This window comes from Doryrhamphus excisus, linkage group LG15 (genome assembly GCF_037039965.1).
Source record: "Doryrhamphus excisus strain RoL-2023G ecotype Guam linkage group LG15, RoL_Dexc_Guam_v1.1, whole genome shotgun sequence".
Taxonomy (NCBI): Eukaryota; Metazoa; Chordata; class Actinopteri; order Syngnathiformes; family Syngnathidae; genus Doryrhamphus; species Doryrhamphus excisus.
Genome location: NC_136371.1, coordinates 4,793,557 through 4,807,627, shown reverse-complemented (window position 1 = coordinate 4,807,627; position 14,071 = coordinate 4,793,557). Strand labels below are relative to the sequence as shown.

The 14,071-nt window shown below is 40.7% G+C and overlaps 1 protein-coding gene across 1 annotated transcript; it reads left to right on the top strand.

Moving 5' to 3' along the window:
- Positions 1 to 135: 135 nt before the first annotated feature.
- Positions 136 to 9,488, top strand: LOC131104691 (translocating chain-associated membrane protein 1-like 1). Its single transcript, XM_058052166.2, has 11 exons — positions 136 to 516; positions 1,746 to 1,806; positions 1,939 to 2,057; positions 3,058 to 3,174; positions 3,263 to 3,321; positions 3,390 to 3,474; positions 4,543 to 4,613; positions 4,709 to 4,813; positions 4,912 to 5,055; positions 5,814 to 5,974; positions 6,912 to 9,488. Exons 1-11 carry the CDS (start codon positions 397 to 399, stop codon positions 6,983 to 6,985), a joined length of 1,116 nt encoding a protein of 371 aa, XP_057908149.2. The 5' UTR covers positions 136 to 396; the 3' UTR covers positions 6,986 to 9,488.
- Positions 9,489 to 14,071: the final 4,583 nt, after the last annotated feature.

The following is a 14,071-nucleotide window of genomic DNA, read 5'->3' as shown; positions in this document are numbered from 1 at the left end:
TAGCTTGTGCATGCTTTAAACCGTGAAAAACCCAACCTATACAATAATATAATATAATAATAAAAAGTATATGAATTGCTTACGTGAGGCGGGTTCGGAGCAGCAGATTCTCTGGGTCCTCCTTGTACGTCAACGGCACAGGGCGGTTCATGAATGAGCATTGGAAGTGGGAGGGCCCCCCCATCAGCCTTTACCAGCCGGTTGTGGGTTAAAAAAAAAGTGGGTGTTGTTGAGCTGTGGTTTTGTTTGGCTCGCAATGTTTTTGAACACATGAGCAGCGGGACACCCGAGGACCGCGCACTGAGAGGAGCAAACGTCCATCGGCTGTGCGGTGCAGGCCAGCGGCGGTGCAGTTCACGGCAAGAGCAAGACTAGGCAGAGTCTCGCCTGTGCGCCATGGGTTTCCGCAAGAAGAACAAGAGCCCGCCGGCGCTCAGCCACGAATTTGTGATCCAAAACCATGCCGACATGGTTTCGTGCCTAGCCATGATCATCCTCCTGGGTCTGATGTTCGAGGTACTATGTGGATACCATGCTGTAACTGTTTATTTGCTGCCTAGCTGCCTGCTGTGTTCCATTAGCCGAGTCGTCCTTCTTCCTCCCCATACTCCTCACTGTCGAACCTCATACATTTTTGCCTCACCTCTTCTCGTAATAATCGGTATGACACCACACCACCATAGTACAGTATCATATGGATACCATAACAAGGGCCCTGATCCCCACTACACGAATGCACATGCATGACAGTTTAGCCAGGGGTCTCAAACACGCGGCCCGCGGGCCAAATGTGGCCCGCAGGACACTAGTTTGAGGCCCCTGCCTTGATATGAAAGTTTAATGTTAGTGCGGCCCGCGCAATTTTGATATGGATGCTGTATGGTATCATGTACCCAGAAAAAATTATTACGTTTGATTAATGTTCATATTAAAGGTTAAATAACTGTTAGTTATCCTCCCTATCCGTGTGGAAGTGGTACGTTTTTGGCTATTTAAGTTTAAAGGAAATAACTTGAAGGCTACCGTTTAGGTCGCTTTAGCTCTCTAGTTTGCGAGTTAGCATGTGTCTCAAGACCCTGCAGTTGCGCAATATGTTGTAAATAAAAAGAGTATAAATGTGACTATAGTCGTGTTTTGTCATGTCTACAGGGCTCTAATAATGCTTTGTTCATTTTAATCTGAAAAAATAATTTGTCTACCCACCAACTATATGTGGTTTCTTAAGTTTTTATTATTTGCCATTTTATTATTATTATTATATTTATTTATTTATTACTGATTGATTTTTTTATTCTTGATTTGTTTATTTTTCATCTTATTGTAGAAAAATAAAAAGTAAGATATTTGAGAACAGTGGAATGTTTTATCAGAGCTTTTCTTGGAGAAAATCGGAACCAAAGCAAAGTTTTTGAAAAAATTTTGTTTTTAATAAATGCGTTTTTTTTTGTTTTTTTTTTGAAAACTTGATGCGGCCCAGTCTCACCCAGATCCGAGCTCCAGTGGCCCCCAAGTAAATTGAGTTTGAGACCCCTGATTTAGCTAACTAAGCATAAATCATTTTAAATTTATTCCACTATGAGCATATTCCACAATAGATGTGTGACTGCAGTCCTATGGGAAGACCTTCTACTTGGATTATTTGCACCTTTAAACCATCATACCACCATAATGGCATTAAAATGCTCTTGTTTTTGCTTCACCACAATCCAAACTCTGTCCATCTATCTATCTTCTTATTACTGCAGGTCACAGCAAAGTTTGCCATCATGTTCATCACAGTCCAGTACAACGTCACACAAGTTCTCGGTGAGTAGAAGGCTCAAACAAAAACCAAGAGATGATCACTAGATCTAGACATAGATCACTCAATGTCTAGTGATCATCTCTTGGTTTTGTTTTGCTTCTTTTTTGTTTGTTTTTAAATGTTTCTTTTTCCAGATGAGAAGAAAGACCAAGTGAACCTTTACCATTATGGCCCAAAAGATGTGGCCACTGTGTTTTTTTACCTTCTGATTGCCGTCATCCTTCATGCCCTGATACAAGAATATATTCTTGACGTGAGTATCCACGCCTACAACTGCAGTATGAACGGTTATGTCGCATATATCCGACCTATTGCTTAAAAGGTATTCACCGATACAGAAATTATTTCTAAAAAGTGTCAGTGAAGCGGCCTATGGTTCCTGCTTTGGAACAGACATCAGATTTTAACCAAAAAAAATGGAATCTGCATCATACCCTGCAGTGTGAACTTAGCCAAAGAGTGTTTTATTTGTGCACTTGATTTCACGGAACAGGGCGAACGGACTACTTTGTTACGTGCAATATTAGACAAAAACAGAGCCGGTGTACGAAAATCGAGGCAATGTTTTTTAACAAAAGTAGACTCATACAAAAACCGGGCTGTATGAAAACCAAGGTTTGACTCCAAATTACATTATTAATTATTATTATTATTTTAATGTTCTGGCGGGGACTCTTAATCTTAATCCCTGTACTGATTCAGAAGTTTCATACTATTTTGGAATAATTACAGAACAGTTTTCATTGAATATGAGTCGTTAAGAAACTGAAGCTTGACTGAAATGCTGTGGAAATATGCTCAAATGTAGAATGACAGTAAGAGTAGTTGGAGCTCAATTCTGGAATAGAACCAACGATCACTAGATGACGACTAGCACTCCCCCAACTAAGCTATACAACTTGGATAAAATTCAACAAAGAAGAACTTTGTCGGGGGAGGATTGCGTGTGCCGCAAGTTTAAAAGTACATTGGCTGGCGTACTTAACAGCATCAGCTCCTCCCTTTCTTAACCAATTCAAACAAATCCAACATCAAAATGTTCAGCTCACTCGGGACAAGTGTGCTACCAATTCAGTCTTTTTAAAATATTCCCACATTGATTATAATTTCATATTTTCTTTGAAAAATGTCCCATTGTAAATGAATGGGCAATTTAAGTGGCGCTCTCGACTGGTGAAAAATCATTGGAAATTTCAATCACTCATACATGGTGCTATTATAATGTCAATCTTAATGTTTTGTTTTATTTTTAGAAAATTAACAGACGACTGCATCTGTCAAAAACCAAACACAGCAAGTTCAATGAATCAGGGCAACTGGCGGCGTTCTACCTGTTCTCCTTCATTTGGGGTTGCAGCATCCTGACAGCGGTACGTACGTATGTTACGTATGTCTCTTCATGTCTTCTGTTACCTATTAATATATTCTCTTGCTTTCTTTCTTTCTCTTTCTGGACAGGAGGACTTTGCAAAAAATCCCACTTTCCTATGGGAGGGTTACCCACATACTCACATGGTGTAAGTAAACAGTTATTTACTGACAGTATATCAAACGTTGTACCGTAATGTCTGTTTTGTTTCTTTAGTTTTCAGGCCAAGTTTTTCTATATTTGTCAAATTGCCTATTGGCTTCACGCACTTCCGGAATTGTACTTTCAAAAAGTGCGCAAGGTAAGTCATTTCATTTAGAAACAATCTGTCTATCTGAATCTGGCAATTCAGACTTTTCAAAATATTCTCACAATTAGTGTCATTTCATATTTTCTGTCAAGTTTTCCCATTGAAAATAAATTTCAACGATGCCCTCTGCTGGAGAATTATTTAACCCACACGTCTTTGGTCGTCATCTAGTGATCGTTGGTTCTATTCCAGAGTTGAGCTCAAACTACTCTTACTGTCATTCTACATTTGAGCATATTTCCACAGCATTTCAGTCAAGCTTCAGTTTCTAAACGACTCCTATTCATTGAAATTGTCGCTTTTTGTACCTTTTCAATGCATTTCAGTTTTGCTTAAGGTGTTTTATTCAATTTCAACGATGCCCTCTGCTGGAGAATTATTTAACCCACACGTCTTTGGTCGTCATCTAGTGATCGTTGGTTCTATTCCAGAGTTGAGCTCAAACTACTCTTACTGTCATTCTACATTTGAGCATATTTCCACAGCATTTCAGTCAAGCTTCAGTTTCTAAACGACTCATATTCATTGAAAATGTAGATTTTTGTACCCTTTCAATGCATTTCAGTTTTGCTTAAGGTGTTTTATTCAATTTTAACAATGCCCTCTGCTGGAAAATTATTTAGCCTACAAGTCTTTGGTCGTCATCTAGTGATCGTTGGTTCTATTCCAGAACTGAGCTCAAACTACTCTTAGTGTCATTCTACATTTGAGCATATTTCCACAGCATTTCAGTCAAGCTTCAGTTTCTAAACGACTCCTATTCATTGAAAATGTAGATTTTTGTACCTTTTCAATGCATTTCAGTTTTGCTTAAGGTGTTTTATTCAAGGCAAATAGTTGCTACATACTTAAACAGCCAACATTGTTCACACACAAGCTTGGAACAGAGGGCAGTCATGGTTTAAATTACACTTAAGAGACTGGGATGTATAACCATTTACATTTACAGCATTAGTACATGATTTTGAAGAAGCTGGAGAACCCACACAAAAATCTGAGAGAACATGGAACCTGCAGACAGAAACTCCCACTCTTGTTTTATTTGTGTTATGTCTCCAGGAGGACATCCCCCGCCAACTCTACTATATTTGCCTTTATGTTGTTCACATCACTGGTGCCTATGTCTTAAAGTAAGTAGTGACTCTCACAAAATCTGTTTTTATAGTTTTACATGCATGAAACAATTAAAGCAATGTATTTGTTACTCTTTGTTCCTTTTGTGCAGCCTCCACCGACTCGGCTTAATGTTGCTGGTCCCTCACTACTTAGTGGAGCTCCTGTTTCACGCCTCACGCCTCTTCTACTTCAGTGACGAGAACAAGCAGAAGGGGTATCATTCCATAAATCCAATAAGTCATGTCATTAGGGTGCTGACGTCAACAACCGAATATATACGTATAATAGCTTTACTTCATTTGTCTTTTACAGTTTCACTCTGTGGGCTTTGCTGTTTGTCATTGCTCGGCTGCTCACTCTCACCCTGTCAGTCCTGACGTTTGGCTTTGGTTTGCCCCGGACAGAAAAGCAAGGCTTTTCGCTGGTGGAAGGAAACTTTAATGTACTCACCATAAGGCAAGTTCCAATTAATATAATGTGACATATACAGTAAAGTCTCGTTATATCGATATTCTCGGGAGTCGGAAAAAATACCGATATAACCGGACTATCCATATATCCGATCCTGCGCCGAACTGCATTAAAAGTGGGCGGATCTTTGATATGGCATGTAATTTTCTCCTTGAGTTCATGGATTGCGTATCTAGCATGCTTTTGTACTACTACCCGGAACATAATTCACCCCGGAACTATCGATAGGGAAAGTGTTGCCACCCGGAGGGGTAGGCGCGAGGGACGGGTGTTTTCCCCTGTGTGTGCTGCACTCTGGTGGTGGAAGTGTGAAAAATAAAGTTGACTGGAAGCAGCCGTTCGCCGTGTTCTTTTTTGGTATTGAAATCCTTAAGCAAAGATTGATTTAAGCTGCTTTTGTATCGATATAAGCAGACCAAATTGGCTGGCGGGAGATGAAAAGGGCATCGTAGTAACCGGATTATCATAATAACCGTGTATCGTACTAACGGAGCTAATTATATCATAAAAGACTAGAAATTTGCCGGGAAATGAAAATAGTATCGTAATAAGTAGTAATTTGTTTTAACCGATATCGATATAACGAGACTTTACTGTACTTTGTCTGATATCATGTTCACAATTTCGGGGTTTGACATCTGGAGTTCAGATGATCTCACGATGACAATGTCCATCGGGATGTATAGCAATAGAAGTCATTGTATGAATCTATGACTTTGACTGTGTCCATTGTGCGCCTTTAGAATGACGTGTTTGGCCGCCATCTGCCTGACTCAGGCTTGGATGATGTGGAAGTTCATCAATTTCCAATTAAAGAAGTGGAGAGAACATAGTCTGAATCAGGCCTCTAAGAAGAAGACAGCCAGCCCAAAGAGTAAACCTTACAAACGGGAACTTACAAGGGGTGAGTGGGACCTATTTATTGATCAAATAGTGAGTTCTTTTGTCCATTTGCGGCTTATTTTTAAAAGTTCACCCATTCTAGTTTATTTAGCCCACACGTCTTTGGTCGTCACCTAGTGATCGTTAGTTCTATTCCAGAGTTGAGCTCAAACTACTCTTACTGTCATTCTACATTTGAACATATTTTCCACAGCATTTCAGTCAAGCTTCAGTTTCTTAACGACTCATATTCATTGAAATTGTCGCTTTTTGTACCTTTTCAATGCATTTCAGTTTTGCTAAAGGTGTTTTATACAATTTCAACGATGCCCTCTGCTGGAGAATTATTTAGCCCACACGTCTTTGGTCACCATCTAGTGATCGTTGGTTCTATTCCAGAGTTGAGCTCAAACTACTCTTACGGTCATTCTACATTTGCGCGTATTTCCACAGCATTTCAGTCAAGCTTCAGTTTCTAAATGACTCATATTCATTAAAATTGTCGCTTTTTGTACCTTTTCAATGCATTTCAGTTTTGCTTAAGGTGTTTTATACAATTTCAACAATGCCCTCTGCTGGAGAATTATTTAGCCCACACGTCTTTGGTCGTCATCTAGTGATCGTTAGTTCTATTCCAGAGTTGAGCTCAAACTACTCTTACGGTCATTCTACATTTGCGCGTATTTCCACAGCATTTCAGTCAAGCTTCAGTTTCTAAATGACTCATATTCATTAAAATTGTCGCTTTTTGTACCTTTTCAATGCATTTCAGTTTTGCTTAAGGTGTTTTATTCCATGCAAAGAGTTGCTATATACTTAAACAGCCAACATTGTCCACACACAAGGTTGGAACAGAGGGCAGTCATGGTTTAAATTACGGTGGAGTGGAGTTTATTTAGTTATATCTGATTTAGTCTGTATTTTATTCTATTACTCTAATTCTGTTTTTTTGTGTTCAGGAGGAGCTGCCAATGGGATTGTGAAGCCTGATGACAAAACATCACCACAAGCGAGAAAAGCTAAAAACTCCTAAAAACTCAGTTGTGTGTGTTTACTGCTCTCAAAAAAAACAAAATCACATTGAAAGCTGAACTATTCTACGGCACCGTCACTACGTCGACCTTTGTGGCGCCATCTTGATCCTGTATAGGTCTTCGGCCCGGGTTGAGCGTGGTGTGACTTGCAATTCTCTACCAAAACGCTAGGGGCAGTGTTTTCTTGAGCGTTAGCAACAACAGTTGGAACTATTCCATGTGGAGTTTCATGTTGCTCTGAAACCGCTCATGTTTGTTGTATTCATTTCACTGCTCATATTTGCATGTTGCATATTTATCAGTGAGACGCTCCTCCATGTGCGCCATTGTTTTTTTTTTTTGTTTTTTTGGCGCATTCCCAGGACGGTAAAAAAAAGAAATGTACTAAAAACGCAAGGTTAGAATATTTTGGAGATGCATGTCAAGTTCTGCTGGAGGGTTTGGTGAGAAAGGAACCAGTGTTGCTTACTTTGGGCACCGTGATGCGGTAGCATATTTTAGCCTTGAGAAACCTCACGTAGCGGTCCTTTTTGGTGTCGAGATTCCTCTTGGAAGACTCACTCGGAGGTTGTTTAATCTTCTGCGTAGAGGATTACAAGACAGACGTTGGTTTTCATGCTTTAAACAGAAGACGTTTCACAAAAATACAACAATGATCCAATGTTGACTTGTTGTTTTTTCGCTACAGTGACATTTCAGTTTGTTAATGTTAAGTGTTAATGTACGGATACACTGTACAAGGTTGGTTTTTTTTGTGTTTGTGTTCTGCTGGCTCATATTCCAAAAAAACACATAGAAAGCATTCCAGTTTGTGTCGATCCGTGCTATTTACTGTAGCGATAGTTGTTGTTGAAATTGTTAACTAATGATCATTTGTGCCTTTGAAATCCAACAATGGGATTGAGGCACTTTTGTTCTTTTTAGTTTTATTTAATTCCCGCTAGCCTGGTGAACAGCTTCACGCTACTCACATGAGCACCGTCCATGTCCGGGAGCTGTCCGGTACTGTAACCTTTTAAAGCTTCACTGTACACATACGGTTAAATCTAAATGTCAGCATGAGCGGAACCCTTGAGCAAGAAACTGTGTTTGGGGCTGCAACTCAGTATTTTTCTATGGCATGGTGGTTCGGACACACTATGGTTAACTCTTACTTGTGCTATTGAGTTTACTACTCAATCTCGCTCTCTTTCACACACATACACAAGCATCCAGTGGCCTTTTTACAACTGCTGCAAGAGGTTTATTTATTTTTTATCATAGATTACAGATAGTTAATATAACCAGCAAACACAGGTATCCATAGCAACTGTGTTTGGTTAATCCAATCAATACAATCCTTCAAGTGTCCTTATAATGTCAGTGGGTTGTCTCACTTGTTTTTGCTTGTGTGCTTCTTCCATTTAACTTTTTTTTTTCTTAAATCAGGGCATGACTTGTTCCTCCACTTACATCCCATGTTGCAGTGGGAGGTGTGTTTTTGTGTGTGTGTGTGTGTGTTGTTCTGGTTATTGTGTATTGTATACGTGTCAATCAAGTTGAATTGTGACAACAATGTTTACTGCTTGTCCAGTATAAAAGAAAGTCTTGTGTGCAGAGCATGAAATGTGACAATCTGCCCATTAAATCACTCCACTCCACGTGCGTCTTAATCGCTGCCCGCTTTTGAAACCTGATCAGTCCGATAGTTACGTGCTAATTGTTGAGAGCCTGTGATTTGTGTTTATTCCCTTGCGTCACATTTCCAGTGATGTTGAGATGACATGGGATGGAAGGAAGGAAGGAAGAGCTTTGGAACGTGTACCAGCCTGTTACTAAAATGTCTCAGATTTAAATGGCACCCTGGACTGGAATAAGTGTCTCATTTAAAGCTATTTTTTTTATATAGTGGGGCAACAACCATGTTTTTTTTTTTGGTCTGAATTATGATCTAAGAATGAAGCTTGTTGAAGTAGTATGGGTATGTATTTGTTTCTTTCACTTTTAATGGCCTTATTTGAAGCAAGTCTCGATTGCCTCTATGCTGTAGCTTTCACATTGTAACTTTTTTTTTTTTTTTTTTTTTTAATTGGTCCTAAATTTTAAATTAATGACAAACTGTTAGTGTGCAAAATCTGACTTTTATGAAGTAATTTGTGCAGTTTTTTTTTTTAAAAAGGTACTTTTCCCCCACATCTTAATATGTATGGCATTGTGGTAACAGTTGCTAATGCCTTTGTCCATTAAATTGTTATCCACAAATTGCATTCAATTGTTTTAATTCTGCACATGCCTTCATTTGATATATATATATAAATATATATATTAGGGTGCATCAAAAAACACAGTTATTGAATTTTGATATGGCTGGGTACTAAAAGTGTTCCAATATATGTAGACACAACACATACAAAATATTTTTCCAATACATGATTATTTAGGGGTGCCACCATACATCTGTTTTTGTGGAATAAAGTGGTGCTTACTGGTCACCATGAATTGTTATTTAAATATGTTACTATTGCCCCTTGTGTTTACAATAAAATACAAATAAAATAAAAAACAAAGTGTTTAAACTTTATATGTATGTGAAATATCCATCACTGCTACATAAAATTCAGGGTAAGACCATGTGAACATGTCCCATTTACCGCCATTCATTTTGTCAATAGGACAAATGAATGGAGAATCTTGAAAGTTGAATTCTGAGGAATACCCAATCTGCCCAAAGAGAAAAAATATATATTTACTTTAATAACTCTATTAAAAAATGATGTTGTATAGAAGTTCATTGTACTCAACATTTCCAGGTCAACTTTTTGGCAATTAGAATATAAATTGCACATTTTCTGAAATTTTATAAAAGTTTATTTGTGATGTGGCACCCCTAAATCTCAATGGATTTCCTCAAAACTTTGCAGAAGACATTTTTTATGTTCATTAGAAAAAAATGAAATTGATATTAATTTCTCATTCAAATTTGATGGACCCTAATATATATATGTGTGTGTGTGTGTGTGTGTGTGTGTGTTCCTTGCAAGATAATGACAAACAACACTACTACTAATAATCCTAAAATGAATTTGCTAATTTAAACATTTTTAACTATCATCTTGATATTGATTAGATTATTCCTTCATCTCACATGACCACCAGAGGGCATCCCTGAGCTTTTTGATTTTTGCCGAGGGACAGAAACAGTCTGCAGGGGAAGCATGGCTTCATACAAACCTGCATTAATAAATCATGTGAGAAAGATGAAAACATTGTCTTCTCACACAATATCCACCTCACTTTAAATGATTTAGTCCTCAGCCGTCAATCAGTTGATCATTTTGCTTTTATTGACGACGCCGGGCCTTATCTCCACCACATGTTGTGCAACTTGACTGCTGTGAAAGTAAACATGGCGTACGTATTCGTGGAAGCACGCAACAGAAAAGAGACACCTGCAGCTCAGTGTTTGGCGTGTTGTGCTGCTTCGGAGTAATGACTATTCTCCGGCCACAAGCAGACAGCATGATGGATCAGTAAGAGTTAAGGAGGAAGGCTTGAGCTCTGCAGGGTCAGCACAAGGACAGGAGTTCACACACGCATTCTCCATCAAGCGCACACAAACCCCATCTACGGCGCCAATATACATGATCTGGATTATCTGGAGTGTGCTTGAGAGGCAAAATGGTTCAGGATGGAAGGATGTGGTCAGTGTTCCGACCCCATCGATTCCTCCGCTACAACCAATGAGGATAAATCTCAGTGAATTGTCAGTATTCCGTGCAATTTCCATATAAATTAACTTCATTAAAAGTGGAGTACTTTCTTATTTAACAAAGCTCATTTTAAATTCTGTATTTAATAGGACATAATCCCGGACATGCAGACAAATAGCCACCATTATCCAGACTGGAGCTTGTGCATTTATGTATCCGTGCATAGTCTCTTGTAAGTATTGTAGTCCTCCAGCATTGTTTTCCATTGATTGTCTCAGATGAGCAAATTGAGGAGCAGCTGCTCTCCGAGACTGTTTTTTTTTTTTTTTTTTTTCATGCGGTGTCCTGTGATGTGCAGAGACCGAAGACGTTCATGACCTCGCAGCTATTTGGGGGGGCCAGCGGACCAGAGGGGTGTGTTTGAGGTGGCCGGTAAGAGCAGGTGCGCAACAGTGAAGGACAAGAGTGTGGAAAGAGTGGAAACATCTGGAGGCATTGGAAACGGGAATGGAAATAGATGGGAGTGAAGAAGACATGGTCAAGGAAGCGAGAGGAAGAAAAACAGGCAACAGTGCAGGGCATGTGATCAGATTCACTTTAGTTTGGTGGGCAGAACTGTGAGTATTATACAACTGGTGTCCATAGGTATGAATGTGAGTGTGAATGGTTGTTTGTCTATATGTGCCCTGTGATTGGCTGGCAACCAGTCCAGGGTGTACCCCACCTCTCGCCCGAAGACAGCTGGGATAGGCTCCAGCACCCAGAATAGACGTAAATGCATTTAGGAAGGTGGGAATGGAGAACATTCATTCATTCATTTTCTACCGCTTTTCCTCACGAGGGTCGCGGCGGGTGCTGGAGCCTATCCCAGCTGTCTTCGGGCGAGAGGCGGGGTACACCCTGGACTGGTCGCCAGCCAATCACAGGGCACATATAGACAAACAACCATTCACACTCACATTCATACCTATGGACAATTTGGAGTCGCTAATTAATTAACCTAGCATGTTTTTGGAATGTGGGAGGAAACCGGAGTACCCGGAGAAAACCCACGCATGCACGGGGAGAACATGCAAACTCCACACAGAGATGGCCCGAGGGTGGAATTAATGGTGCCGCAATGGAGAACACGTGGGCGGGTATCTCAAACAAATATGGCCGATCATCCACATGCACTAAAAACAATGTTGTTTTTTTTTACAAAAATATGGTTATGTTTGTATGTATGTAAATAACCGGAGTTATACATCACTGTCAATCAATCAATTAATCAATCAATGCTCCTGTTCTGTGTGTGTGTTGGGGGGTGATACAGTGTGGTGTTCTTTTTTGCAGCCATGCAAGTTAGCGACCCCGCAGTGGACCCCGCCTCCCTACACTGGGGTGGGTGAATGTATGCATGGTGAGTGTGTGTGTATGTACGAGAATGTCCTTACATGCATGAAGAAGTTCGCCCAACCTATTGCCCAAACCTGAAGCCTCAGTCCACGAGATGTCATGGCAATAACACAGCAGTTGCCGTGGAGACACCCGTGAGCGGGAGACCACAAACAACAGGTGTCCGTGAAGATGAAGAGGGTCAGAGTGTCTCACTGCAGCAACGTCCTGGAGGACTTGTTGGAGTGGCAGCCTTGAATGGGCCCAAGGAAAGACTGACTGTTGTTTGTGTGTATGCACCAAAACCCAGCACAGAGTACCCATGCTAGTGGTTTTCATTCAATGGTGTGACCTGGAGGGGCATCACAGTCCCTAGCCAAGGATATCGAGTCCGAATTGTGTATCTCCATTTCTAAAGGCAGCAGATAGAAACTCTGGTTGTGAGATGTTCAGTGCCAGCCATGGCACTAACCTCCGAACCCAATGGGTGGACACCACAGGTTAGGGGGATAGAGGAGACCAGCTCCTTCACATCAAGAGGCCAATCCGGATGCTTCCTGAATGGCTCCCTGGTGGTGGGTTCAAGGACATGCTGGTGAAACTGGAAGAGGTGGCAAGAGTCCGAGAAGTCTGGGCTTCCCGACTAAGGCTGCCTGCAACTTGTACTTAGATACAGTGAAGAAAATAAGTATTTGAACACCCTGCTATTTTGCTATTTCTCCCACTTAGAAATCATGGAGGGGTCTGAAATTTTCATCGTAGGTGCATGTCCACTGTGAGAGAGATAAACTAAAAAGAAAAATCCAGAAATCACAATGCATGATTTTTTAACAATTTATTTGTGTGATACAGCTGCAAATAAGTATTTGAACACCTGAGAAAATGAATGTTAATATTTGGTACAGTAGCCTTTGTTTGCTATTACAGAGGTCAAACGTTTCCTGTAGTTTTTCACCAGGTTTGCACACACTGCAGGAGGGATCTTGGCCCACTCCTCCACACAGATCTTCTCTAGATCAGTCAGGTTTCTGGGCTGTCGCTGAGAAACACGGAGTTTGAGCTCCCTCCAAAGATTTTCGATTGGGTTCAGGTCTGGAGACTGGCTGGGCCATGCTAGAACCTTGATATGCTTCTTACGGAGCCACTCCTTGGTTTTCCTGGCTGTGTGCTTCGGGTCGTTGTCGTGTTGGAAGACCCAGCCACGACCCATCTTCAATGCTCTGACAGAGGGAAGGAGGTTGTTCCCCAAAATCTCACAATACACGGCCCCAGTCATCCTCTCTTTAATGCAGTGCACTCGTCCTGTCCCATGTGCAGAAAAACACCCCCAAAGCATGATGCTACCACCCCCATGCTTCACAGTAGGGATGGTGTTCTTCGGATTGTACTCTTCATTCTTCTTCCTCCAAACACGCTTATTGGAATTATGACCAAAAAGTTCTATTTTGGTCTCATCTGACCATAAAACTTTCTCCCATGACTCCTCTGTATCATCCAAATGGTCATATGCAAACTTAAGACGGGCCTTGACATGTGCTGGTTTAAGCAGGGGAACCTTTCGTGCCATGCATGATTTCACATCATGACGTCTTAGTGTATTACCTACAGTAACCTTGGAAACGGTGGTCCCAGCTCTTTTCAGGTCATTGACCAAGTCCTGTCGTGTAGTTCTGGGCTGATTCCTCACCTTTCTTAGAATCATTGAGACCCCACGAGGTGATATCTTGCATGGGGCTCCACTCCGATTGAGATTGACCGTCATGTTTAGCTTCTTCCATTTTCTAATGATAGCTCCAACAGTGGACCTTTTTTCACCAAGCTGCTTGGTAATTGCTCCGTAGCCCTTTCCAGCCTTGTGGAGGTGTACAATTTTGTCTCTGGTGTCTTTGGACAGCTCTTTGGTCTTCGCCATGTTACAAGTTAAAGTCTTACTGATTGTATGGGGTGGACAGGTGTCTTTATGCAGCTAACGACCTCAAACAGGTGCATCTGATTCAGGATGATACATGGAGTGCAGGT